General features: G+C 50.6%; 4 protein-coding genes across 8 annotated transcripts; 1 reads left to right on the top strand and 3 right to left on the bottom strand.

The window, feature by feature from the left end:
- Nucleotides 1-2: 2 nt before the first annotated feature.
- Nucleotides 3-2,105, bottom strand: polr2d (RNA polymerase II subunit D). The gene is made up of 4 exons (XM_018739766.1): nucleotides 1,856-2,105; nucleotides 1,562-1,742; nucleotides 1,335-1,430; nucleotides 3-425 (listed from the first exon to the last, which is right to left on the bottom strand). Exons 1-4 carry the CDS (start codon nucleotides 1,932-1,934, stop codon nucleotides 347-349), a joined length of 435 nt encoding a protein of 144 aa, XP_018595282.1. The 5' UTR covers nucleotides 1,935-2,105; the 3' UTR covers nucleotides 3-346.
- Nucleotides 2,106-3,505: 1,400 nt separating this feature from the next.
- Nucleotides 3,506-7,577, bottom strand: LOC108926816 (erythroferrone). Of its 5 annotated transcripts, XM_018739775.2 has the most exons (10): nucleotides 7,521-7,557; nucleotides 7,184-7,344; nucleotides 6,969-7,073; nucleotides 6,575-6,691; nucleotides 6,091-6,205; nucleotides 4,855-5,009; nucleotides 4,642-4,753; nucleotides 4,326-4,416; nucleotides 4,009-4,087; nucleotides 3,506-3,882 (listed from the first exon to the last, which is right to left on the bottom strand). In XM_018739775.2, exons 4-10 carry the CDS (start codon nucleotides 6,665-6,667, stop codon nucleotides 3,784-3,786), a joined length of 744 nt encoding a protein of 247 aa, XP_018595291.1. In that variant the 5' UTR covers nucleotides 6,668-6,691; nucleotides 6,969-7,073; nucleotides 7,184-7,344; nucleotides 7,521-7,557; the 3' UTR covers nucleotides 3,506-3,783. The 5 variants fall into 5 exon arrangements, with proteins under 5 accessions (XP_018595291.1, XP_018595290.1, XP_018595287.1 ...); XM_018739774.2 differs by having other exon boundaries at nucleotides 6,969-7,347; nucleotides 7,527-7,577; XM_018739771.2 differs by having other exon boundaries at nucleotides 6,969-7,344.
- A 2,086-nt stretch (nucleotides 7,578-9,663) lies between these two features.
- proca (protein C (inactivator of coagulation factors Va and VIIIa), a) lies at nucleotides 9,664-14,967 on the bottom strand. The gene is made up of 9 exons (XM_018739761.1): nucleotides 14,741-14,967; nucleotides 13,768-13,851; nucleotides 11,417-11,574; nucleotides 11,292-11,316; nucleotides 11,100-11,210; nucleotides 10,855-10,995; nucleotides 10,638-10,756; nucleotides 10,429-10,546; nucleotides 9,664-10,303 (listed from the first exon to the last, which is right to left on the bottom strand). Exons 2-9 carry the CDS (start codon nucleotides 13,835-13,837, stop codon nucleotides 9,744-9,746), a joined length of 1,302 nt encoding a protein of 433 aa, XP_018595277.1. The 5' UTR covers nucleotides 13,838-13,851; nucleotides 14,741-14,967; the 3' UTR covers nucleotides 9,664-9,743.
- A 4,997-nt stretch (nucleotides 14,968-19,964) lies between these two features.
- LOC114909502 (collagen alpha-1(VIII) chain-like) lies at nucleotides 19,965-22,335 on the top strand. The gene is made up of 4 exons (XM_029249374.1): nucleotides 19,965-20,400; nucleotides 20,509-20,589; nucleotides 21,195-21,275; nucleotides 21,371-22,335. The coding sequence occupies exons 1-4, from the start codon at nucleotides 19,998-20,000 to the stop codon at nucleotides 22,306-22,308; spliced, it is 1,503 nt and encodes a 500-aa protein (XP_029105207.1). The 5' UTR covers nucleotides 19,965-19,997; the 3' UTR covers nucleotides 22,309-22,335.
- Nucleotides 22,336-22,960: the final 625 nt, after the last annotated feature.

Below are 22,960 nucleotides of genomic sequence, written 5' to 3'. Positions count from 1 at the left end.
CATCTCCCTGTGTATACAGTTCTGCGGTCGCCGGGGACACTGATCACCACGCTGTCACTCTGGGAACGTTGATAAAGAAGAATGCTGCACCCATCCAGTGTGAACACAGGCCCATCAATTAGAAAGAGGCTAAAGTTATTTTGCTGCTTGTTTTTCAAGTGGAACCCAGTAAGGAGAGATTAATGTTATCAATTATTATACCAGTGAACCTGTTAGCCAAACACCTGTTTAATGTCCCCGAGTCTGTTGGTCAGTGTGAGCAGCAGAAAAAGCTGACAACTTCAGCAGAAGTAGAATAAAGTGAGAGGAGCAGTGCGTCCTTGGTGCCGAGGTCCATGTCCACATCTCAGTACTGGAAACTTCTCTTTGTCTGAATGTCATCTAGAATCTGCTGCAGCTCCTCATCCTCAAAGCGACCCTCCAAGCTGCAGTGCGGAGTCAGGGAGTTACTCATCACGACACCACAAACATGTTCAGTGGACTCAATTTCATTTTAAAGGCTCATCTAGGGATTATGTTTCACCTACTTTCTTTCCAAACCCTCTAACCCTGTATGCATAAAGGCCACTGTGGTACTTTTTAGAGTGGCCCTTCTTATTTCACTTATCTGACACTTTTCTCTAAGGCAGTTTACAGACTGAGGTGTGTAATCTAAGCTACTTACACTGATTTATACAGCAGGGTAATTCATCAGCATTTTTACTGTATCAGCTCAGAGTAAGAGGCTTGCTCAAGGGTGGAGCTGGGATTGGAATTGGTGCCCTTCTAGTGCAAGGCAGTGGCTCTAACCTTTGAAAGTACTGTCACAGGGGAACTGTGTAAAGTTTCTACAAAATGTATAATTATAAACCAACATATAGTCTAATTATATTTCTATTTTTCTGCATTCAGCAACAATCATCCAGTTGTTCCCCCAGGTGACAGTGCTGCCAACTCAGGAAACACACACCCCTCCTCTGCTGTGTGAGCTGTCTGCTGCCCACCTTGTTTTCACTCTACAGGTATGATACCATGTGAGCCACTCACAGCAACCCTTCACTGGACCCAGTGACTGACATCACTCAGCATCAGCAGGTGGTGCAGGGCTTAAAGCAGCCGATTTGCATTTTAAAAAGAGAGGTTCAAATCCCCATTCAAGTTCCACTACCCTGGCTGAGCAAGATACAGTACTTATCCTGAAGTGCTACGGTAAAATTCACCTTGCTGTATAAGGGGTAAATTGCTGCAAGTAGCAGCACTTTCAGATACTCCAGAGAAAAGAGATGAAGAAACCAGTTCATAATGATAAGGTAATAAACGCACGAGTCCAGAATTCGAGCTAGAGCGACTCTCACCTGGGAATGAGGGCCTTGGCCTCCTCTGCAGCTTCCGGACACAGGTTCGCCAGACTGGCCAGTTCGAACTTGTGCAGCTTCTTCTGCAGGAGCAGACTGCGGGCCAAAGCAGGGACTCAGTCTTGTCGTGAGAGCAGTGAGAGCAGCACGAGCGGAGCGGCGCCCACCTACCCGGCTACCGCCGGCTTCCTACCGGCTACGTCTACCCACCCGGCGTCACCACCCACCTGCGCACACTCGCAATGGTCTCCCGGTTCTTGAAGCGGCTGAAGCGCGCCGTGTAGTTGAGGGTCTTCATGAAAACCTCGGAAAGCTCCTGCTCGTCCTCGGCGCTCTCGTTCTGCTGCTTGCGGTGCTCGAGCAGCATGTGCACCTCCGAGTTGAGCAGCGTCTCGGCGTTCTCGAACTCTGTGGGGAAACAACGCAAAAGTCAAAGTGAGAAACTGGAGCTGCGCTCTAAACAAGAGGGGCAGACGACGCCGGGTCCCGCCCGGCCTTCCGTTGTGCCAAACGAACCTAACCTTTCGGGAAAAGGAGCTGAGACGCGTCCTCTTCCACATCGCCGACGCTCGCTGCTCCGGACACGCCCGCAGCCGCCATTGCTTCCTTACTGCACGCTTATATTTCTGTCTATATATATATTTTTTTTTTCCCCCTAAAACGGAACTTTTTCAACAATGCAGTTATTTAATGCGCAACGCTGAACCCTCCGCCAGCACGGAAATATTTACTTCAACAGAGAGCGCCTGAACGACCCTTCCGTGGATCCACTTCCGCTTCCGGGCCAAACGAGAGCGGCGCTTTTCAGAGCGCCCCCCTGCGGCCGGAGGTTTAATTACACGCACAGCTTCAGCGCGACCGTTTGAACGTAGAGTTTCTGTCTCCGGCGGATTTAATATCTTCCTTTCAAAGGTTAACAGTTGCAGTAGCACGATCACAACAGGAGTCTGGAAGGTGCGGTTCGCAGTGCTAGGCGGTCCTCAATTTCACTTAACTCACTTTTTTAAAGTACATGTGCATCTGTCCCTCATACAGTAACAATCTTTGTAACATGTAAAATCAGGGTATGATATTAGGATGTGGTAGAGTTAGCGGAGTTGCTGAATGCAAAGGTGTTCTGGAGCACGAAGTAACACCTTGGCGAGAACAGGGCGAAGGGTAACCTGTGTGTCCTGCGGATGAGCACGGAAACCTGCCGGTCCGTGAGAATAACACCATTTTTTTCTGTGAGGAAAGAGTTGCTTTGAGGATGAAGAGGCAGAGAACAGAGAGGCCCTGTGTGTATGTGTGCGCGTTTGCGTGCGTGCGCGCCTGCCTCCCCTCGTCGGACCCTGTTTACACCGGGCGCCGCGCCGCAGCCATGACATCACCGCCCAGACAGCATGTCTTTCGGGGGCCCCTTGTTCCTGCCAACAAACAAAGAGCACTTTGAGTGTTGGCGCCGCACTGACGGCACGCTGCCAGCTGGGGGCGCTATGCGACCCGAAGCTTTCCCTCTGTCCGAAGAGCCGCCGAGCTCCTGGATCGGTACCGGTTTCCACGAGTGGCACCACGAAGTCCTGGCGCACGACACACGGGTTCCAAAAATAGGCCCCGGATGTCTGACGGGGAGAACCGAAGCACGGGCCCCAGAGGGAGGCCTGCGAGCACTTGTCTCACGACACCTAGGGAGTGCGAGAGGTTGTAGGTTCGATCCCTGCTTGGTCTGTGTGGCTGTCCTTCAGATGCTCTGGTTTCCTCCCACAGTCCAAAGACATGCTGTTTGGGTGGATTGGTGACTCTAAGTCACCCCTAGTGTGTGTGTGTGTTTTGTGGCTGTATGGATGAGTGAGCCATCGCAAGTAGTGTACAGTACTAGGTGTGTAAGTTACCCTGGTGAATAAGGTGTGTGGGCAGATACTTATTACACTTTTACACCATACTTCAAACACTACATAGAGTTCGTTGGAAGCCGCTTTGCACAAAAACGTCTGCTACATGAAGAAACGTGGCCGTGTCTCCTGAGACCTTGCCACAAATGAACATCTGTGTAAAGATCCCAGCGGAGTCTGATCACACAGAACCTGAGAGTCCAAATGCCCAGAAGAACATCGAGTGGCACCAGCTTGGCTTCCCTGGAGCTGGAAGACCACGTTTGGTGGAATGGAACCTCGTGAGACGTGAAAGCCTGGATGTGAGTTCACTTTTAATGGCTTGTTTGCATACAAACAAATAAAGGGATTTTTTTCGCCACAACGAATATACAGTACAGAAGCACAGAGGCAGGCTCCTGGAGGCCTGGGTGACCAGTGACCACAGTCTGGTGTCTCCATCCTGGGAAGGACCTTCATCCTCACACAGCACTGAGAAGGCTGGCTTTGTCCTCACATTGTCCGTGTGTGTGTGTGTGTGTGTGTGTGTGTGTGTGTGTGTGTGTGTGTGTATTTTAATGAAGTAAAAGGAGATTATTTCAGACTCCCAGCAGAATCCCGGAGAACAGCGTCCCCTTCTGGACAGTGAGCGCAGAACCAGTTCCATTATCCACAAAGATGGAGATGTATTCACCTGCCTTGGGGGACGGACGGACACAAGGACAATGAGGACCTGGCAGTACTGCATGGTGCAGTACCTTACCATATTTCGTGTGTGTGTGTGTGTGTGAGAGAGAGAGAGAAGAGGGAGGAAAGGTTCCCACCTGCAGGTAGAGGGTTCCTGCCAGCAGGATGCTGTAAACCCCCCCAGCTGGACCAGGTCCTCCAACTGCCTCCAGGCACCTGAGGTACACACACACACAGAAAAAAAGACTACAGCTCAGTGTGCTATGGCTACCATGGTACACACAATACATCACCACAGTGGAGGGTTCGGGGGATCCATCTGCAGTGAGACACAGTGTTTGTCCTGTAGACAGATTTGAGTTGTGTATGAGAGAGAGAGAGAGAGAGAGAGAGAGAGCGCGAGAGCGCTCTACCCTCAGTGCTGCCCCCCCAGAGGTGCAGGAGAAACACTCACCAGTTGCTGTGACACAGAGACTCAATGCAGATAGATGCCTTCACACGGTCCCTCTGTCTGGGTGCAATGCGGCGCTGTGTCTCGCTGGGCTCTGGGGGACACACACACAGACAAAGGGGGATGTTAATCCGTTTCCTCGCTGTGTGTGTGGAGCTCTGTGAGTTCCCAGGAACAGACCCACCCTGTTCTTCTGAATGACAAAGTCTTATCAGTCACACAGGTCCACTGTGTGTGTGTGTGTGTGTGTGTGTGTGTGTGTGTGTGTGTGTGTGTGTGTGTGTGTGTGAGACACATACAGTTCCACTGCGGTATATACCAATGGTTAGGCTCGCTGTGAGGTGGTAGAATCCCGATATAGGAGCTGAGTAGCGGCCGCTGCTCGAGTTGAATCCTCGTCCCCTTTGGAAGAGGTTCTCAGTATCCGAGGGCTGGAGACAACAACATAAATGTGTCGGGGTGAGTGTGTGTGTGTGTGTGTGTGTGTGTGTGTGTGTGTGTGTGTGTGTGTGTGTGTGTGTCCACTACTCACAGGGCTGAAAGGGTGCAGCTCTACCAGGCTGCGCCGGGGCACCAGCACACTGTGCAGCAGGCGGCAGTGGAAAGCTGTGGAGATGCGGGGCGGCGGTCCACAGAGCACACAGTGGGGGCCCTCAGCATCCAGCAGCCCTGTGCCAAGGGCCACCTCTGCAGGGGAGGAAAGAACAGTCAGTCAGAGAGCTGTCTCAGAGGAGGAAGAGGAGGCAACAGCCAGTCGGAGAGCTGTCTCAGAGGAGGAAGAGGAGGCAACAGCCAATCGGAGAGCTGTCTCAGAGCGGGAAGTGGAGGCAACAGCCAATCGGAGAGCTGTCTCAGAGGAGGAAGTGGAGGCAACAGCCAAGCGGAGAGCTGTCTCAGAGGAGGAAGAGGAGGCAACAGCCAATCGGAGAGCTGTCTCAGAGGAGGAAGAGGAGGCAACAGCCAATCGGAGAGCTGTCTCAGAGGGGGAAGTGGAGGCAACAGCCAATCGGAGAGCTGTCTCAGAGCGGGAAGTGGAGGCAACAGCCAATCGGAGAGCTGTCTCAGAGGGGGAAGTGGAGGCAACAGCCAATCGGAGAGCTGTCTCAGAGCGGGAAGTGGAGGCAACAGCCAATCGGAGATCTGTCTCAGAGAAGGAGGAATGGGACAGGTGAGCAGTGCACAGTGTGTGTTAATAATGTGTGTGTTGGTAGAGGAATGTGAGCCCCACTCCACCCCTGTGTGTTGCCCCATGTGAAGAAGGAACCTTCTGTTCACAACACGGGAAGATTGGCATCTGCAGCCCTGGAAGGATTCCAGACCCCTAGCATCCCCAGGCAGTCTTACTCACTGTCTCCCTCTCACTCTCTCACACACACACACACACACACACACACACACACACACACACACACACACACAGAAAGGTGGGTGGGGGTTGGAGGAATCTCAGGAATTTTACACCACGCCAAGTCACATCCAAGCCCCAGAAAATTACCCTTATTAAGAGATCAGAGGAGCTCGTGGTTGAGAGCCGCTGTCGCTCACGCACACACACATGCACACAACTTTAATCTGGTTCTACATGTGTGTTCACAGACGCTGTGCTGTGTTTGGACAGGTTGCCGTGTGGACTGTTGGCATCGTTCTGCTGTAGTGGGACTACTGCATCCATTGATGAGCCTGTCCTGTGGGGGCCACTCCGGGGGCCACTGGCCTGGGAGCCGACAGACCGAGAGACACACGTGAACCGAGCAAGACTCATAGTTACCTCTCAGTTTGAGGCGTAGCTCCTGCAGCAGCTCCTCCTGTTGGTCAAGCTTCGGAGCCGGAGGCCCTTGGGGGCCTTGGGGCCCTGGGGGGCCGGGGGGCCCCGGTAACCCATGCTGCAGAAACAGATATTGACTGTTGGCTGTCCCTGTCAACTGTAGACACGTGACACGTGTAAACACAGCACAGTCCGTAAACGCACGCCAGTGATTCCCAGCATGCACCTGTGGTCGAGGAGTTCTATCCCCGAATCGGGAAGGAGGATCCTGGGTCCTGTGTGTTGTGTCAGGTAGCCTCCTGAGGAGGGCGCTACAGACAAATACACCGAGTTCTCCTCTGCTGCTTATATACAGAAACTAACAGAAAGACTGCAGAGTATATTTAATTAACATATGGCTGATGCATCAATGTCCACGTAACACCGTACGTTGGACAGTGAATAAATGTCCAGATAACACTTCAAGGTGGACAGTGAATAATTGTACCTTAGGAGGTTTTTTCTGAGGTTTACTCCGTCTGTTGTCTCCCTTGTTGGAGTTTAGTCTGAAGAGCAGCCAGGAGACACGGGGATTCACCATGGTGATGTCAGAAGACAGCAGGTCCTGTGAAATCCCCCACATCATCAACATGCTGTTGTCATGCCAATATGCCATCATCCACATGAGCGCTTCCTTGCTCACCATGGCAACTGTGTGTTTTCCTCGCTGGTGAGGTGACTCGGAGTAACGAGTGCTTCTTCCGTTTTCACATTTTTAAATAAGCAAAGCAAAGTGGTAGGAGAGAATGGCACGGGCCCGTGGGGGCACACTAGTGTTGAGGCGTGTGTGTGTGTGTGTGTGTGTGTGTGTGTGTGTGTGAGAGAGAGAGAGAGAGCCCCACCTGATGCTCTGTGCTCAGTGTGCTGTTGTCCTCGCAGGGCTCCACACAGGCCTGTCCCTCACAGCCCAGCAGCAGCAGCCCCAGGAGCACCACCCACAGCCAGCACTGCAGACAGGGGTGGTGGGGGGTGCCGGTGGCACTGGGGTCAGAGGTCATGCTGGAGCTCGAAGCTTGATTTCACCGCGCTTGGAGATCGGGTCCTCCTAGATACTCACACACACTCACTCACACACACATTCCTCCCAGAGCTGTTCTCGAGCTGGTGGATTTTCTTGTGCTCCTTCGGCCTTTTACTGCATTGTTTCCTCCGGTGCCGTTTCTGTCCCGCTGCGCCTCTGCGTCCCTCGCTGTCCTAGCGTCTCGACGGACGACCGACCTGCTGTCACACACAAACACACTTCCTGAGTGAAGGTCCAAGAGAAGAAGCAGGAGCAGAGGACACCCTTGTGACACTCTGCCTGGGGCTAGAGGTGCTGTACGGGCTCACTGTTGTCATCCAACAGTCCTCACACTCACACTCACACTCACACTCACACTCACACTCACACTCACACTCACGGATGGTCTCGGCAGTCTGCTGTTAGGAAACTCTTTCTCGTTCCAGCTCACACTCTCTTCTCTTTATGGCTCTGTCTCCTGCAGGCTCCTCCTCCACCACACCCCCTGGCTCCTCCCTCCTGCATCTGCTCCTCCCTCTTATTCCATACATGTGTCTCTTGGGCTCTCGCTCGCCCTTCCCTTGGGCGTCTCTCCCGCCACTGCTGTGCTCTGGTTGCCTCATTCTGCTGCTGCCGCTGGCTCCTGCAAGCTGCTTCATGTGTTCATGGAGAACCTTGGAGCTCCGTGCCCCCCTGCGCTCGGGCCCCGCTTCTCCCAGAAGGCGCTTCCACCAGCCCCTCCAAGCTCCAGGGCGCGCTGCTCTCCGTGCAGCCAGTCACATGACACATCCAGATGGATATGATCCTTTCACTGCTGTAAAGTCATGTGAACCGTCTCAGGACTTTGATGGAAAACACTTAGAGTTCGATACAGGTGATGAAAGTACCGAGCCTCCGTTAACACATGGTTGTGTCGGCCTTTATCGTTTATCTGCTGTCGCCACATGCCCAACAAGCAAATTTCCACAGAACGCACGCACGCGCACACGCGCACACACACATACACACTCCAGAAGCACTGACATGATGCAATCTGAGGACTCTTGGCACTGCTGCGCCAGCAGGGCCACACCTGTGTTATCGGCGCCTCCTAGGGGTGGGGGGGGTGCGGCCTCCTCTTCGGTTATTATACCAATGAGTAGTGAAATAACGGCCAAATGTGAACAAGAACAAGTCAGAGCTCAGAGTAGTGCGTAGAATACATCTTTCATTCATTCATTCGTTCATTGTGAAGTGAGGCTCAAAGTCGGGCTCCATGGGGTTTACAGAGCAGCAGGGGGTCCAGGGCAACCACCCGAGCCCAGCTTTTCCTGCTCTTCATAGTGAAATAAGACACTTGTACTGTACTGTACTATACTATACTATACTATACATCGGCGACGTGTACGACTGGTCATTGACTTGCCAACTTTCGAGTAAGAAGCGCTTTAGAACCAACACAGCCTTTTCCAAGAAGTGGTTTTGCATAAAAAGATACCGTAGCTGACGTGCCACTTCATACCGTGTTTCGCCTGATGCACCAACGGATAGTGATCACAAACAGCAAGCGCTGTCTTGAGTTTCTCAAAAGTGCAGAAGGTGGAAAAGACACAAAGAGCTGATAAACAAGCTGTAGATGATCCTATAGCTTCTACATCTACTAGTTCTGAGCTGTCAGTAAAATGTTGCCTCTCCATCATCCTCCACTTCCATGTAACACCTCTGGCTCTGAGATGATGTGCAGTTTCCTGCTCTCCTATTCAAAACGGTGGCTTAGTCCCTCTAGAAATGTGTCGCACAGAGAGTACAAGCGCAATGCCTGTCAAAGAAAGAGTAACACGCAGAAGGAACATATTGAACTGACCCCCATGAAATGAAATTCATGGCTGCTGAGTGATCTATCTCTTAGTGCTGGAGAATTTTTATCTCTAACTGAAGCTTTATCACATTCTGTACACTGCCATCTCTCTGAATGTCCTACCATCTGTTATTAAGGAGTTTCACACAAACACTTTCAATTTCATATAGAGAAAAGCACCACAATATCGAAAAAAAAGCAGTTTCATGCAACCTTACAGATAAGGAAGGCCTTAGGGTATTCAATTTCTATACTCCAAATATTATATTTAAAAACAATTGGAATAAAAATGACTTTTATTATGAAGACAAAAATTGGAATATTATCCCCAGTCTTATAGTCAAACAAACGGGTCGTATTACAATTCTTTTCAAATGGAATTTCGATGTGCTGAGGATCCCAGTTAAAGAACAGGCCTTGATGTCTTGGAAGCTTTTACACACACACACACACACACACACACACACACACACACACACACACACACACACACACACACACACACACAGAGGGAGATGTGAGGAATATTGGAAAGTGCTCAGTGCTCCCCAACACCCAAACCTGGTTCGTCTCACAGTCCATACACTGTTGCTGGACTTTTAATTGTGTTTTATCCAGTAAACCCCATCCCGCCACCCCGGGACAGATACAACAGTAACACAAATGCCGACACAGGAAAGCAGGAAAGGGAGCGCAGTGATCTTCTTTGGCATCACTTTATTGCACAGAGTGAGCAGCATGTGGACCACATGGGACACGGACGGTCCCTCGTCTACGGGACTATGGTCTCTCGCTGCCTTTCTGGACACTCCTGATCCATTCCAGGTAGTTGGACACCTTGGTGTAGATGCCCAGTTTTTCAGGGTGACCGCAGCCTTCGCCCCAGGACACCAGGCCGATGAGGAACCAGGTGCCACGGTAGCGTGTGACCATGGGCCCCCCACTGTCTCCCTCGCAGGCATCGTGACGCGTGCCCAGCCACCCTGCGCACAGCACGTTCTCGCTGATGTTGTTGAGCATAACCTGCGAGCAGAGTCCACGTTCCACCAGCGGCACCTTTATGAAGTTCAGGGCGGAACTGAAATACTTCTTGTTCTCATCCTCCTTGCCCCAGCCAGTGACAACGGTCATGGTCCCATTGCGGTGCAGCACCTGCTCGGCCAGCCGGCGGCTGGGGAGGCACACGGGTACGATGAAGGTGGAGAACTGGACCGGTGAGGCCAGGTGCAGCAGGGCTATGTCGTTGTCCACGGTCACTGTGTCATAGTCCGGGTGGATGACAGCCTCCGATACTGAAACGGTCACTTCGGTGCACTCAGCCTTAAAGCGTTCGTAGTCGCCTGGAGACACACACACACACACACACACACACGCACACACACACACACACAGAGCAAAGTGCTCATGGTCTCCAGGGGACACACACAGCAAAGTGGTCACTGTCTCCAGGAGAAGAGGGACTCACCCAGCCTCACGCTGACTTTAGTGCTCCTCTCCAAGCAGTGGGCTGCAGTGAGGACCCAGGACTCGGCAATGAGAGCGCCGCCGCAGTGAAGATTCCCTCTCTCGTTGAGAATGAGCACCTGACGGCCACAGACGTGTTTAGCTAGACATGCCAACAGCACCGTGTTTCTCCGCGTGGCGCTGTGGGAAGGCACCTGCAGGAGGCCCTACCTGCCAGGGACTCTCGCCCTTCTTGCCCACCTCGCCACCCACCAACCATGGCTGCAGGGTCTTGAAGGCCTTGTTGTCCGAGGACTTGGTCACAGGCAGCTGTCCACATGCGTATGTCGCTGAGCAGACACACACACGCACGCACACACACTCGTTCACAGTGCTGCAACCTGCATCCCCACTTATACAACATGGAGTTAGGAGGTCCATGTCCTACCTGAGGGGCTGCAGGTTCTAGAGTTGTCTTGGAGGCTGTAGCCAGGCAGACAGGCGCAGGTGCGGCTGAGTTCATCCACACTGTCCATGCAGACATGGTCGCAGTCGCCGTTGTCCTTCGAGCAGTTTCTGGCTGTGCTCCCTGAGCAGAACACATGGCAAAAAGAGAAGACGGTCTTCCCTGGTCTTTCTGACGGCGCCCTCTGCAAGCACAGCCACAAAACGGATCGCAAAGTTCCTTCTCACGTTGGTCGCAGAACTTCCCATCAAATCCTGGTCTGCACTTGCAGACGAAGGACTGGAACTGGTCCACACAGGTTCCATTGACGCAGAAGTCAGGTTCACACTGGTTCCCATCTGAAGCAGACCGGATGTGGGTGAGAGCAGGACTGAAGTAATGGCTGTGGAGAGCGCTGCGTGGATCATGTGTCCACCTACCTGTGTACACGATCCAGAACTCCAGCTGGAAGACACAAGGAGACCAAAGGCATCAGTACGAGTATCAGCTACTCTCCAGTCAGGGGCACACTGATTAAGGACATGGAAGCTGGCTGCTGCCTCACCGTGGCCTCCTGTGTCTGGAAGATCTCGCGGGCCTCCTCAAAGTTGCACACCTCCTCCACGCACTCACGCTCCTTCGATGGGGGCTTGATCTCCTCCAGGAAGCTGTTGGCTCGTTTGGCTCGCAGGACCATGTGGGCCTTGGATTTGCTCTGGAACACTGGTGCAAATGGCGAGGGTGGGGTGTCCAACACTGAGCTCGTACCAATGGCTAACTCATCACAGTGATACAGTTGTGAGAAGAGATTTGTGAAACCTTTCCAGTTCTGTGGAATTTGCCATGAATGCTTCCTGAAGGAACACACTGTCATATCACAAGCAACACACAACACCCAGTTTTCCCATATTTTTACTTACATTTACTCATTTAGCTGACACTTTTCTCCAGAGTGACTTAAATTGTTAGTCAACCTTCAGCAATTTACCCATGTATACAGCTGTATTATGTTACTGGAGCAATTTTAGGGTAAATACCTTGCTCTGGGATACTACAGCTAGAAGTGAGGATTGAACCTTGGACCTTGGGGTCCAAAGGCGGCGGCAGCAGCAGCTGTAGCCACTATACTCCCAGCTGTCCCCTCTCTGACAGGAAGTTCTCCCTATCCCCTTATTGAAGAAATGGTTTAAATAATCAAGGTTCTTGATGGAAAAAGTTTGTGAACTTCTAGGATAATGATATCTTGGAAAGAGAGTAGTTGAAGTCAGATGTTCCAATTAATGAATGAGATGTTCACATCAATTCAGGTGTGACTTTCACCTTCCCTGCCATATGAAAAACCACAGAATTTTTGGTTACCTGTTCTTTACAACAGAATTCCATTGGAGTGCAATATGACTCAATCAAAATAGTGTTCAGGGGACCCCAGAAGCAGGGTTCTTGAAGGTCATAAGACTGGAAAAGGTTACAAAAGGATTTGTTCAGACTTGGGCCTCCATCAGTCAACAGTCAGGAAGATAGTTTACCAGTTGAAGAAACTGAGCATCACTGATTGTCTCCCTAAGGGTGGGTGACCTATGAAGATCAGTGCAAGTTGCAGCTTACCATCCTCAGACAAGGGACAAAGAACACTAAGGGTGACGGCTAAGGAAGAGCAGGCATCATGTGTACCTGAGGACACCCGTGTTCATGAATGTAAAAACACTGAACGTGGTGTTCGGTGTTCGTTTGTTCATGGGATGTCACCGTAGAGGAAATCACTGCACTCTGAAAAATATTGCTACCTGTATTAAGTTTGGCAAAGACCACCTGGATGTTGCAGAGCACTAATGGAACAAAGTTCTGTGAACAGATGAGCCAGAAATGGAACTTTTTGGTAAATGTGCACAGCGTTACATTTGGAGAAAAAAACTGCAAAGCCTGGTGGTGGGAGTGCAATAGTGTGGGGCTGCTTTGGTGCCTGAGTCACTTTCAGCCATTAAGGGCCTAATGAATTCTGAGTTGTATTGGGAAATTCCAAAATACTTTTACATTTATTCACTTAGCATACACTTTTCCCCAAAGCGACTTCCAATGAACTCTATGCCCCCACACCTTATTCACTGCAGTGACTTACACTGCTAGATACACTACTTACAATGGGTCACTCATCCATATATCAGTGGAACACACTCTCTCTGTGTCACTCACACAGTGTGGGGGAACCTGAACAGCATCTTTAGACTATGGGAGGAAACCAGAGCACCCAGAGGAAGCCCACACAAACATGGGGAGAACATGCAAACTCCACACACTGAGCAGGGATCAAACCCATGTTCTCTCATACCACTCAGGCACTATGAGGCAGCAGTGCTACTCACTGTGCCACCGTGCCACCCATAGAATGTCAGGGCATCCGTCCGTGATATAAATTTCCAGATAAGTCTCATCCAACATGACAATGGTCCAAAATGACAAAGAGGCTCAAGCGGACAAAATTTCATATTTTATAATGGCAAAGTCAGGGTCCTGACCTCAGTCTCACTGTGATCTGAAGAAGACTCTTCTGAAGATGTCCCAAAAATGTACAAGAATTGCAATGGTTTTGTATAGAGGAATAGCCTGAAACCAGCAGCTATAGATGACAACATGTGGTTGAGGTGATTGCCAATAAAGGAGGCACCACTAGTAATTAAACAAAATAAAAAGAAATTAAAAATAACTTTTGTGTGTGGTGTTTGTTAAACAGGACTGTATGTGTTTATTATTGTCTTTGATGAAGATGAGCACAAATTTTCGGAGCCGTTCCGACAGAATTCCTGATAACGCCAGAGGTTCTCGATGTTTTTCTCCGAACTGCAGTGTGTTTAATGTGCACTTTCCGCAGCGACGAGTAGGAAGTGTCGCAGCAGGTGGATGAGAAAGAGAAGGTTCTACCTGACTGGGCCGCGGCACCGGACAACCACAGGACAAGAAGCAGCAAGACACTCAGGGGGACACGCTCCATGTCTCTCAGTGTGACTGCAAACAAAACGACTCATTGCAGAATCACAAGAATAAGACAGCAGGCAAAACTGTGGACAAACACTCTCAGAACAACACAGCAACCATAAAACAAACAGAGGAAACGCTCCCGATAGTGTCGACGTACGGAACTAAGCGACACGCGGTTACCGCAAACAGCGCAAAGTAGTGTGGACGTACAGAACTAAAAGACACGCCGTGAAATGGCTGCAAACAAAGCTGTGAACACAGACAGTGCCAGAAAAGATAAACAGAGTGCCTGTAATCACTACTCTGTCGGTAGAAGCCGTGTAGACAACAAGCACCGTGTTTCTGTGGAATCTACAAATAGCTCTTTGTAACCCTTCACACTTGAGTGGAACTCTTGGTACCTTCTGAGAATATTTAAATATATCAACCACTGTATTTAGGTGTTGGATTTATCAAAAGCTGAATGTCGTACTGATTATATCTCCTTCTTGTGTTCAAGTGCCAGAAAATGAGTTTGATGTGAATTGTGCAAATGAATTGTTTACAGCAGTGCCCAGTTCATGTGCGCTGTGTCTGTAATTCGTACCATACTCTGGAGCAGAGTATAGGGAGAGTATGCAAATGTAGAAAATGCGACCTGAGAACAGAGGATTCATTTTGAATCCTGGCCCAGTTTCCGTTAAAATGTTTGTTTCACTGGCAGTTTTTTTAAATCCCTTTTAGTTGTGTCACAGTTTGGGTCAAATTCATCTGAAAAAGCAAGAGAAGTGTCATCCATCATGACTGGGCTGTGAATCCCATACACATTGAGCCAGAAGGTGCAGAATATCAGAATATCAAGAGCTTGGAAACAAAAGAAAAAGACATGCCAACATTATAATATATTAATTGCAGTAAATAAAAACAATTTACTTACATCCTGAGAGATGAGGTGGGCTGTTAATGGCAGTTGGTCTATTTAACCTGAGTTAATGACTAACTGTCCTGTTTACTTTGAGTCCACAGTCTGACAGTCTTCACTTGTCCAATAGGGCTGTCCACAGTGATCCCACGCCTCTCACACACTTCACACGCTCCTCACACACAATCACACACACCTCGCACACATATGCAAATGACAATCCGAAAGCAAACCAGAGCTACCAAAAGATACAGTGAAACATGGTGTAAAGGGGATCATCAAGGTCCAGTGGTAGAACTTGGACTTGCCAGGAGGAGTCATCATTGTGCAAGTGCTCTTCCTACTGTGGAGAAGGGAAACGAGAGACAGAGCGCCACCCAGTGACTGACTCGGAGTGCTCCATCTGGATGCTGCAGCGGTGAGAAGCTCCAGTAGCAGTCAGAACACCTCACAGCAGTCTCTTGAACACACTCTGTGTGGTCATTGTCTCCCTTTGGAGATGGTCCGCAGTGTCTGTAAAAATGCTTCCTCTCACCATCATTTCTGCGTTCGTCCTTAGAGAGCAGGATTCAGATCTAACCCAGGTAGTAGGGTTCAAAGAATAATCCAAAATAAGTGCCTTTATTACGTGACCGTTTGTGATCTTGTGAGTCACACATGGGATGAAACGGTTCTGGAAATCAGACATGAACTGTGCTATTTTGCATGGTTCCTTCATAAAGCCCTCTGACCCCTGACTTCCTCCACGCTGTGTTGAGCCGTACACCTGCTGTATTTTAAAGTTCCTTCAGTTGGGCCTTTTTTGCCCTCAGTCGCAGCACAACACCCCGATGACAAACGGAATACACATTTTTAGACTTTTTTGTTTTAAAAATAAAATTCCGAAATCTTCCATTTGCATAAATATTCATACCTGTTACTGTGACACTCCAAATTGAGCTCATTTGCATCCCATTGACCATCTTCAAGATGTCTCTAGAACTTGAGTGTAGGCCACCTGTAGCAAATTCCCTTGACTGGACATGACCTAGAAAGGCACAGGCACACCAAGACATGAAGTCCAAGGAGCTCTTTGTAGACCTCTGACACTGGGCTTTGTCAATACATGGAGCCGGAGAAGCGTATAAAAAATTGGCAAATTGAGATGAAGGTTCCCAGGAGCAAAGCGGTCTCCATCATTGTCGGTTGGAAGAAGTTTGGAAGCACTAAAACTCTTCCTAGAGCAGAACTTGTAGTGAAATTGGGTATTCTGACGAGAGGGGCCTTGATTGGCTGAGTTCAAGTTTGTAGGCAATGCATGCAGAGTAGAGTGCACAGTGAAACATAGTACATCATATTACATGTACATTTGTTCAGTTAGCTGAAGCTTTTCTCCAATGCGACTTAGAGTGTTAATCCACATACAATTATTTACCCGGTCTTTTGGCACGATGAGGCTTCGGGTTAGAGTGCCGATTGCTCTGTCCCTTCTGTCTGAGGGAAGGCAAAAGGAAAGTGACGTTGCAGGATGGCCACGGTCTCTGGTGACACAGCTGGCCTTTCTTAGGCAATGTGTGTTACTAAATATGTTGTATTGAAGGAAGCTGAGTCCCGATGACAGACCAGGCCAACCCCACCGCCCCACCCCCTACTCTACCACCACCACCCTGTGTAAGCACTACACCACAGAGACTTTAGGTTCCCGGGCTGAACAGATGCCATACCAGGATGTAATGCAGCCAGCGAGGACAAACCCCCCTGTGCAAATGTAGATGTTGGTGGTAGAGATAGCGCTGTTTGTATTACATTAGATGTCTGAGAATGCAAAGGCATCGGTGAGCCTTTGAGACGATGACTGAAATGCGTTGCACTGAAATGAGGTCCTTGGTGATGGTGGCTGCTAGAAAGAGGACAAGGGTCCAAAACACACAGTCAAGACAAGGCTGTAGTGGCTTTGGAACAAGTCTCTGAGTGTCCCTGTGTAACTCCCCCACCTTTGGCCTCAGCGTGAAGCCCATAGGAAACCTGCGGAAAGAGCTGGAGACGGGAGTTCACCGACACCCCCGTCCAACTCGACAGAGTTTGAGAGAATCTGAGAGGAAGACGGGAGAAACTGCCCAAATCCAGGTGTGCAAAGCTGGTCGAAGCATTGCCTAGAAGACTTGTAGCTGTAATTGCTGCTGAAGGTGGTCCTACAAAGTACTGAGTAAAGGCTCTGAATACTTATGTAACGAGAGACTTCTGTTCTCCATTTTCAGCTGAAATTCCTAAAAATGCCTTTTCACCTCATGATTGTGTGGTATCTAGTGGTGACTGATGGGGAAAAAGATTCAGTTTGATCTATTTCACAGCAAAGTGTGAAGGGATCTGAACACTTTGTGAGGGTGCAGCACAGTCTTTTGCCCTATTAGTGATCCCCTTTGCTTTCTCAGCCAATGTGAATTTACTACATTTAGATGTCCATGTGTTCATTTATCAGACTCACACACATTTTCAGAACCGCTTGTCCCGTACAGGGTCGCAGGGAACCGGAGCCTACCCGGTAACACAGGGCATAACGCCAGAGGGGGAGGGGACACACCCAGGATAGGACGCCAGTCCGTCACAAGGCACCCCAAGCGGGACTCGAACCCCAGACCCACCGGAGAGCAGGACAGTGGTCCAACCCACTGCACCACCCCACCATTTATCAGACTCTTTTCTCCAAAGTGACATACATCTCAGAGAAAATACAATGTGTTCATTACATTAGGAGAAAGAGACATAGCTGCAACCGTGTGAGTCTTAAGTACAGTTAGATGGTTTCTTTCACCATATGCACCGACGTTCATCACACAGTACCTGCATAAAACTTTATTATTTTTTTGTTGCCCACATGCTCATGTGCCTGGAATGTGTGTGTTATTTCATGGAAATGAGGACAGTTATGAAGTGCTCATCTTTCGTCCCCATCAACTCTTTGTGTGGGACCTTATTTCTGCTATCAGGTTTCTGGATCCATCGTCCCTCAGGGGGGACATGGATGAATGAGTCAATAAGAGGTTCCATTGTCACCGGGGACAACCAGTAGTGCAGCCTATGCTCTCCGCTCCTCCGAGAGGGTCAGAACCAATGTCCACCGCACACCACGGCTCCGCTGTTCAAAGCCTGACAAGTTGGTAGTGGTCCAAACTCTAAAGTCATGGGTTTGGGGCCAGCTTTTGTTTTAGGCAGAGCGGTGTCACAGAGGATGCAGAAATACAGCATGGGGTGTTATATATGAAAACAGTCGTCATATGTGACCCACAGGCAGCGGGGGACATAGTGGTTAGAGCTGTTGTACTGAAAATGAAGGACATCAGTTTGAATCCCACTTCCTGCCATTGGCCCCTCAAGCATGGTGCTGAACTGGTAGAGTAGAAATTGCCCAGCTCTAAATGTAAATCAGCATAAGTAGCTCAAGACTGTATGTTTCTCTGGAGAAAAGCATTAGCAAAATGAATTAATGATGATGAGAGTGGTGCATTGTGTATGGAAGGTGAGCGAGCACTGCGGATGTTCCGAAGGAGCACGGGGACGCAAAGAGTGTCGGGCGGCCGACTTCCTGTAAACGAGTAAACACAGAGCCGCAAGTAGGCCAGGCCAGATCCGTTTCCATGCACTGGAGCTCTCGAACCCGTTCGATCCCAGCGCTATCCACTTTCACTCCCCACCTCCTATCTGCACATCAGCTCCACAGTTTTAGAGGGCGAAACCGGAGAAAGGCCCATTATTATTATTCTCGTTATTATCGCGATTATTTTTATTATTCCGGGGACTATGATGTGAGATGCTCATGAGGTCATCTTACATCTCTTAACGGAGTGGAGCACGGGCAGAAGGAGAAGTCCTACTTCTGAGTGCCTTGTTCCATCAGGTATTGTTTATGTGGTGCCTGTGTTTTGTCTCAAGGGGGCAGAGGGCGAGATGCACCTGGCGATGAGTTTGCGGCGACGCTCTTAAATGGAGTCGCTGCTGAGCCGAGTCTCTCATTTCGAGCGCACCAGGCTTGCAGGAGATGAGTCAGAGCTCTGCTCTTCTGGTGAGTGTGCCTCTCTCTGCCACATCACCTTCCACTGCAGCACACACCTGGACAGGGCCTTGGCTGGACAGGTGAGCTACTTGCTGCTGGAGCACCTGGACAGGTGAGCTACAGGCGAAGGAAGTACCCGGGCAGGTGATTGCAGGGGCCTCCAGCGCTGACTTTGTTGGACAAAGTGCAAGTGTCAGACTGTCAACGGGACTAAATAGCTTGGCTGTAAGTCACTTCTGAATGAGGAAAATTTTAAAAGAGGAAGTTAGGAACCAGTGGGAAAAATGTCACACTTTTACAATAAATCTGAATATAAATGTTATTAATGCACTCACATAAGTTTAATGAAACGTGTGCTCTCAAAATAATTACCATGACTTTAATGCATATGCTTTAAAGCAAGTAAACCATTAGAAAAAGACAGATTTTGCAAATACAGCAGCTCCTCAACAGACAGATGTAACTGTGTGTGGCTTTTGTTCGCTCTAAAGTCACTTTTGACACTATGACCCGATCAATAACATTTACATTGACAGTTACTCATTTAGCAGACAGTGGAGCTGGAATTGTCGATGTAGCAGAGCAGAGGTAGGAGAATCCGCGGGAGACGATGGCAGGAGTGAGGGAAGAGGTGTACATGGAGAAGAGTAGGGGGCCGAGTAACGAGCCCTGCGGAACACCAGTGGAGAGAGGCTGAGGAGGTTAGCGGGAGCCCTGCCACACAACCTGGTAAGATCGACCAGATACGTAGGACTCGGACCATTTCAGAGTCGTTCCTTTCAGGCCAAGTCAGTAAAAGGTAAACAATACAGCCGGTTATTTACTGGTTAGAGTGGGCCAATGGGACTCACGGCAGCTACTGCCTTGCTTTTCATGCTAAGGAGGTTGTTTACTACTGCTTTCTTCTGTACATCCTTCCCTTTTGGATGCGGGGAGAAAATGCGAACTCCACACACCTGTGAGCTGAATTCGAACCCATGCCAGATCTCACAGCTCTGCAACACGACCCATATTCACTGGTCAGGCTCAGTATAACAAACAAGCAGGGACAATAAAGAAGTAAGACTTTTTATTTCAGTATTTTATTAGCTCTGAGCAAACCAAAAATGAGGGAAGATGGAAATGTGTTGTCCCCACAAACTGCTATTCAATGGGTTGTAACATGTTTTTTTTTTAAATCCCCTTTTAAAAAGATGATACACTAGGAGATCTGGGTGTCTGACATGATCAGAAAGCATTTAGATGGCAACCGTGGAAGCGGAGCTCAGGCTAAGCTCGATGGGGGTGCGACTGCTGCTCGGTGCTGCTCACTGCTGTCCGTCCGCTCCTCCGCAGGGGCCGAAGACCCCGCATTCCCTCTTGGGAGTGCTGCTTTTGCTCTCTGTTTCCGTGGCGATGATCATGCCTCCCACCGGCCTTGAAGACGGCTTCCCCAATGGCGGCAATTTGACGCGCTCGAGTCGCCTGTTTGGGGACATGGGGGACATGGGCCCTGTGCAGCCCGGAGATGTAGACCCAGCCTTATGCCAGATGCTGATGGAGGCCCCGGACGTGCAGCTCCCGGTCATCCCCTGGTCCTGCGTCTGTTGGTACTGCAAGGGCTCCCCGGGAGCCAAGGGCGAGAAAGGAAGCAGCGGGCTGCCAGGTGGGGCACTCTCCTGCTTCTCCTCCTCGGCACAGTGAGCCGAGCCGTCCTAACAGTGCTAACTGTCCTAATCCCCGACGTGTCCCGTTCTCCGCTTGCTCCCCATAGGCCGCCCTGGGAGCCCAGGGACGAGAGGATTCACTGGGCTGAGGGGCCGCCCGGGCTTTATGGGCCCCAGGGGACTGAAGGGTAAGAGCTCGATGACGACGGCACGACAGCACATCGCACTATGACTCCGGTGTTCCGATACGCGGTTCATTTTGTGTCGAGGACAAAAAATTTAACATTTCAACGCAAAACACGTTGGCGCAAGTTTGCCAGACGTCCTAAACGAGATGCTAAAATCGGTACTTTATACAGTCCACCCATCGATCACTTACAGGGAACGATCAACCACTCAGAAATACAGAGTCATTACTCAGTCAGTTCAATTCATCGATCGGTCAGTTAGACTGAGTTATAAATAATTCAGCCATCAGTCAATCAATGCTAGCAGTCGGTCATCAGTCAGTCATACGCCTGTCATCACTACATGCATCATCGCTCAGGACACACATGACGCTACAGGAGAAACGATTTTTATTACTGTGATGATCATCCACGAGGCTAGAAAGCAAACAAACTAGCTTTTCTCATCTGGAACCTTTATTTGTCTGCAACTTTCTTATTTGTAAATAAACTTGCTATACTGTACTGGGGGTGGGGGCATGTAGGTTGTGCTGTTTTGGGGATTCTCCTTTCCAGTGCTATTAGTGACTCATGCGATGACAGTGCGATGGCCGTGTGCCCCACAGGACAGAAAGGTGATGATGGAGACAAGGGAGATGAGGGCCTTCAGGGCTTCCCTGGCCCGAAGGGAGATCGCGGCTTCAAAGGTAGTGCGCTTGAACCGTGGCTGGGAGGCGGGACGACTTTCTGTCGCTCATCTCTCGTGAAGCACCTGCTCATCTCTGCTTCTCATCTTCTCCAGGAGACAAGGGGGACCAAGGTATGATGGGACCTCATGGAGAAGCAGGGCCCCCGGGGGAGCCTGGAGAATGTCCCGACACCTGCTCGACCATAGAGGGGCCGCGGGGGGAGCAGGGTGCACCGGGACCTGTGGGACCCAGGGGTTTGCAAGGGGTACAGGGGCTAATGGGACCACAGGGCCAGAAGGGCGACATGGGACTGATGGGTCCTACAGGGTTGCCGGGTCCACAGGGGCCGAAGGGAGACCAAGGGCCAGAGGGCATGTGTAACTGCCGCGATGGAGTCGAGGGGGAGAAGGGCGATAAAGGAGCACCGGGAAGTCCGGGTGACAAAGGGGAGCAGGGCTTCCAGGGGCCACCGGGCCTCAACGGGCAAAAGGGGGACATAGGTGAGGAGGGTTTGCCAGGGCCCTGCAGTCCCACCATCCAGTCGGCCTTCTCGGCTGCTCTGGATGTCAACTACCCGATGGCAGACCAACCGGTGGCCTTCAGGCGAGTGCTCTACAACGTGCAGAACAACTACAACCCAGATATGGGCGTCTACCAGGCTCCCGTCAACGGCACCTATGTCTTCAGCTACAACCTGGCCGTCTTCGGGAGGCCCCTCAAAGTGGGGCTGTATGCCAACTTCCGCCCCGTGGCGAGGTCCACGTCGCTCAGCGACAACGTCGGTGTCTCGCAGCTCATGGTGCTGCACCTGGCGGCGAGGGACCAGGTGTGGCTGCAGGTCAAGGACTTCTACAATGGCATGTTCACAGCGGCCGAGACCAGCAGCACCTTCAGCGGCTACCTGCTCTACCCCGACACCTGTGAGCTGCCAGTGTTCCGAGACTTCAGCGCCCCCATGCAGGGAGACTACAGCTGGGATGGACCTGAAGCGGCACATGGACCGACAGCTAACCCAGTGCCTGAACCTGGAACGACCTCCCCGCCCCCATAGAAGCCTATAAGGCCAGGGGTTACTGCCCCCCCCCACCGACTAGTTAGCTACACTCTGTGGCCAGTGCCCTCACATGACATTGTCTCTGTAGCCCAAATGGTCGTGGAATAAAAGTGTCCCCCCCCTCGCTTCCTGTCTTCCATGGAATTCATCCCTTGCTCGCTCTCTGTGGCTCCACCCCCCGCAACCCCCCCCCCCCCACGGTCCTGCTCACAGTTGCGCTCATGACCGTCTGTTTTGTCCGACTGAGCGCGGTCCATGAGGGAGACTCGGTGAGACACTCCTCCATTGTGCCGCGGGAAAGCGATCGCATTGAATAAGTAAGAATGACATCCGGAGCAGCGTGGAGGGGAGGCCTGTCCGAGTGTGTCCGCTGGCACAAACCAAACACGGCTGCTCCTGCACACAGGTGCTGTCGTTGGAGTCCTGGCACACATGCTCTTCCGTGTTTAGCACGTGACAGATTTGTCCGAGGCTGACGCCACGGGGCAGTGATGCTATAAAGGGCTCCCTGACCACTCCCCTGGGGTCTTCCTCCAGGATCCACTTGGTTTTTATTTAGTTTATATAGCTTATGTTAATTAACTTTATTTTGGACTTCTGCTCTGTGTTCTTGAGCCAATATAAAATAAAGGATGAACAAATGGGCCCA

This window comes from Scleropages formosus, chromosome 25 (genome assembly GCF_900964775.1).
Source record: "Scleropages formosus chromosome 25, fSclFor1.1, whole genome shotgun sequence".
NCBI classification, from domain to species: domain Eukaryota; kingdom Metazoa; phylum Chordata; class Actinopteri; order Osteoglossiformes; family Osteoglossidae; genus Scleropages; species Scleropages formosus.
This window is presented reverse-complemented; position numbering and strand designations above follow the sequence as displayed.

What these genes read in the sequence shown, in the direction of transcription:
- polr2d (XM_018739766.1), bottom strand. Translation starts at nt 1,934, where the DNA reads ATGGCGGCTGCGGGCGTGTCCGGAGCAGCGAGCGTCGGCGATGTGGAA. An exon ending in TCAGCTCCTTTTCCCGAAAG is followed by an intron (nt 1,743 to 1,855) that starts GTTAGGTTCGTT and finishes GTTTCCCCACAG; the next exon opens with AGTTCGAGAACGCCGAGACG. An exon ending in GCCAAGGCCCTCATTCCCAG is followed by an intron (nt 426 to 1,334) that starts GTGAGAGTCGCT and finishes TCCGCACTGCAG; the next exon opens with CTTGGAGGGTCGCTTTGAGG.
- LOC108926816 (XM_018739774.2), bottom strand. Translation starts at nt 7,124, where the DNA reads ATGACCTCTGACCCCAGTGCCACCGGCACCCCCCACCACCCCTGTCTG. An exon ending in AGCTGCACCCTTTCAGCCCT is followed by an intron (nt 4,754 to 4,854) that starts GTGAGTAGTGGA and finishes TGTTGTCTCCAG; the next exon opens with CCCTCGGATACTGAGAACCT. An exon ending in CAGGAACCCTCTACCTGCAG is followed by an intron (nt 3,883 to 4,008) that starts GTGGGAACCTTT and finishes CCGTCCCCCAAG; the next exon opens with GCAGGTGAATACATCTCCAT.
- proca (XM_018739761.1), bottom strand. Translation starts at nt 13,837, where the DNA reads ATGGAGCGTGTCCCCCTGAGTGTCTTGCTGCTTCTTGTCCTGTGGTTG. An exon ending in GTTCTGGATCGTGTACACAG is followed by an intron (nt 11,211 to 11,291) that starts GTAGGTGGACAC and finishes GGTCTGCTTCAG; the next exon opens with ATGGGAACCAGTGTGAACCT. An exon ending in AGGGCGAGAGTCCCTGGCAG is followed by an intron (nt 10,547 to 10,637) that starts GTAGGGCCTCCT and finishes TGTGGCCGTCAG; the next exon opens with GTGCTCATTCTCAACGAGAG.
- LOC114909502 (XM_029249374.1), top strand. Translation starts at nt 19,998, where the DNA reads ATGGCAACCGTGGAAGCGGAGCTCAGGCTAAGCTCGATGGGGGTGCGA. An exon ending in AGGAAGCAGCGGGCTGCCAG is followed by an intron (nt 20,401 to 20,508) that starts GTGGGGCACTCT and finishes TGCTCCCCATAG; the next exon opens with GCCGCCCTGGGAGCCCAGGG. An exon ending in GGGCCCCAGGGGACTGAAGG is followed by an intron (nt 20,590 to 21,194) that starts GTAAGAGCTCGA and finishes TGTGCCCCACAG; the next exon opens with GACAGAAAGGTGATGATGGA.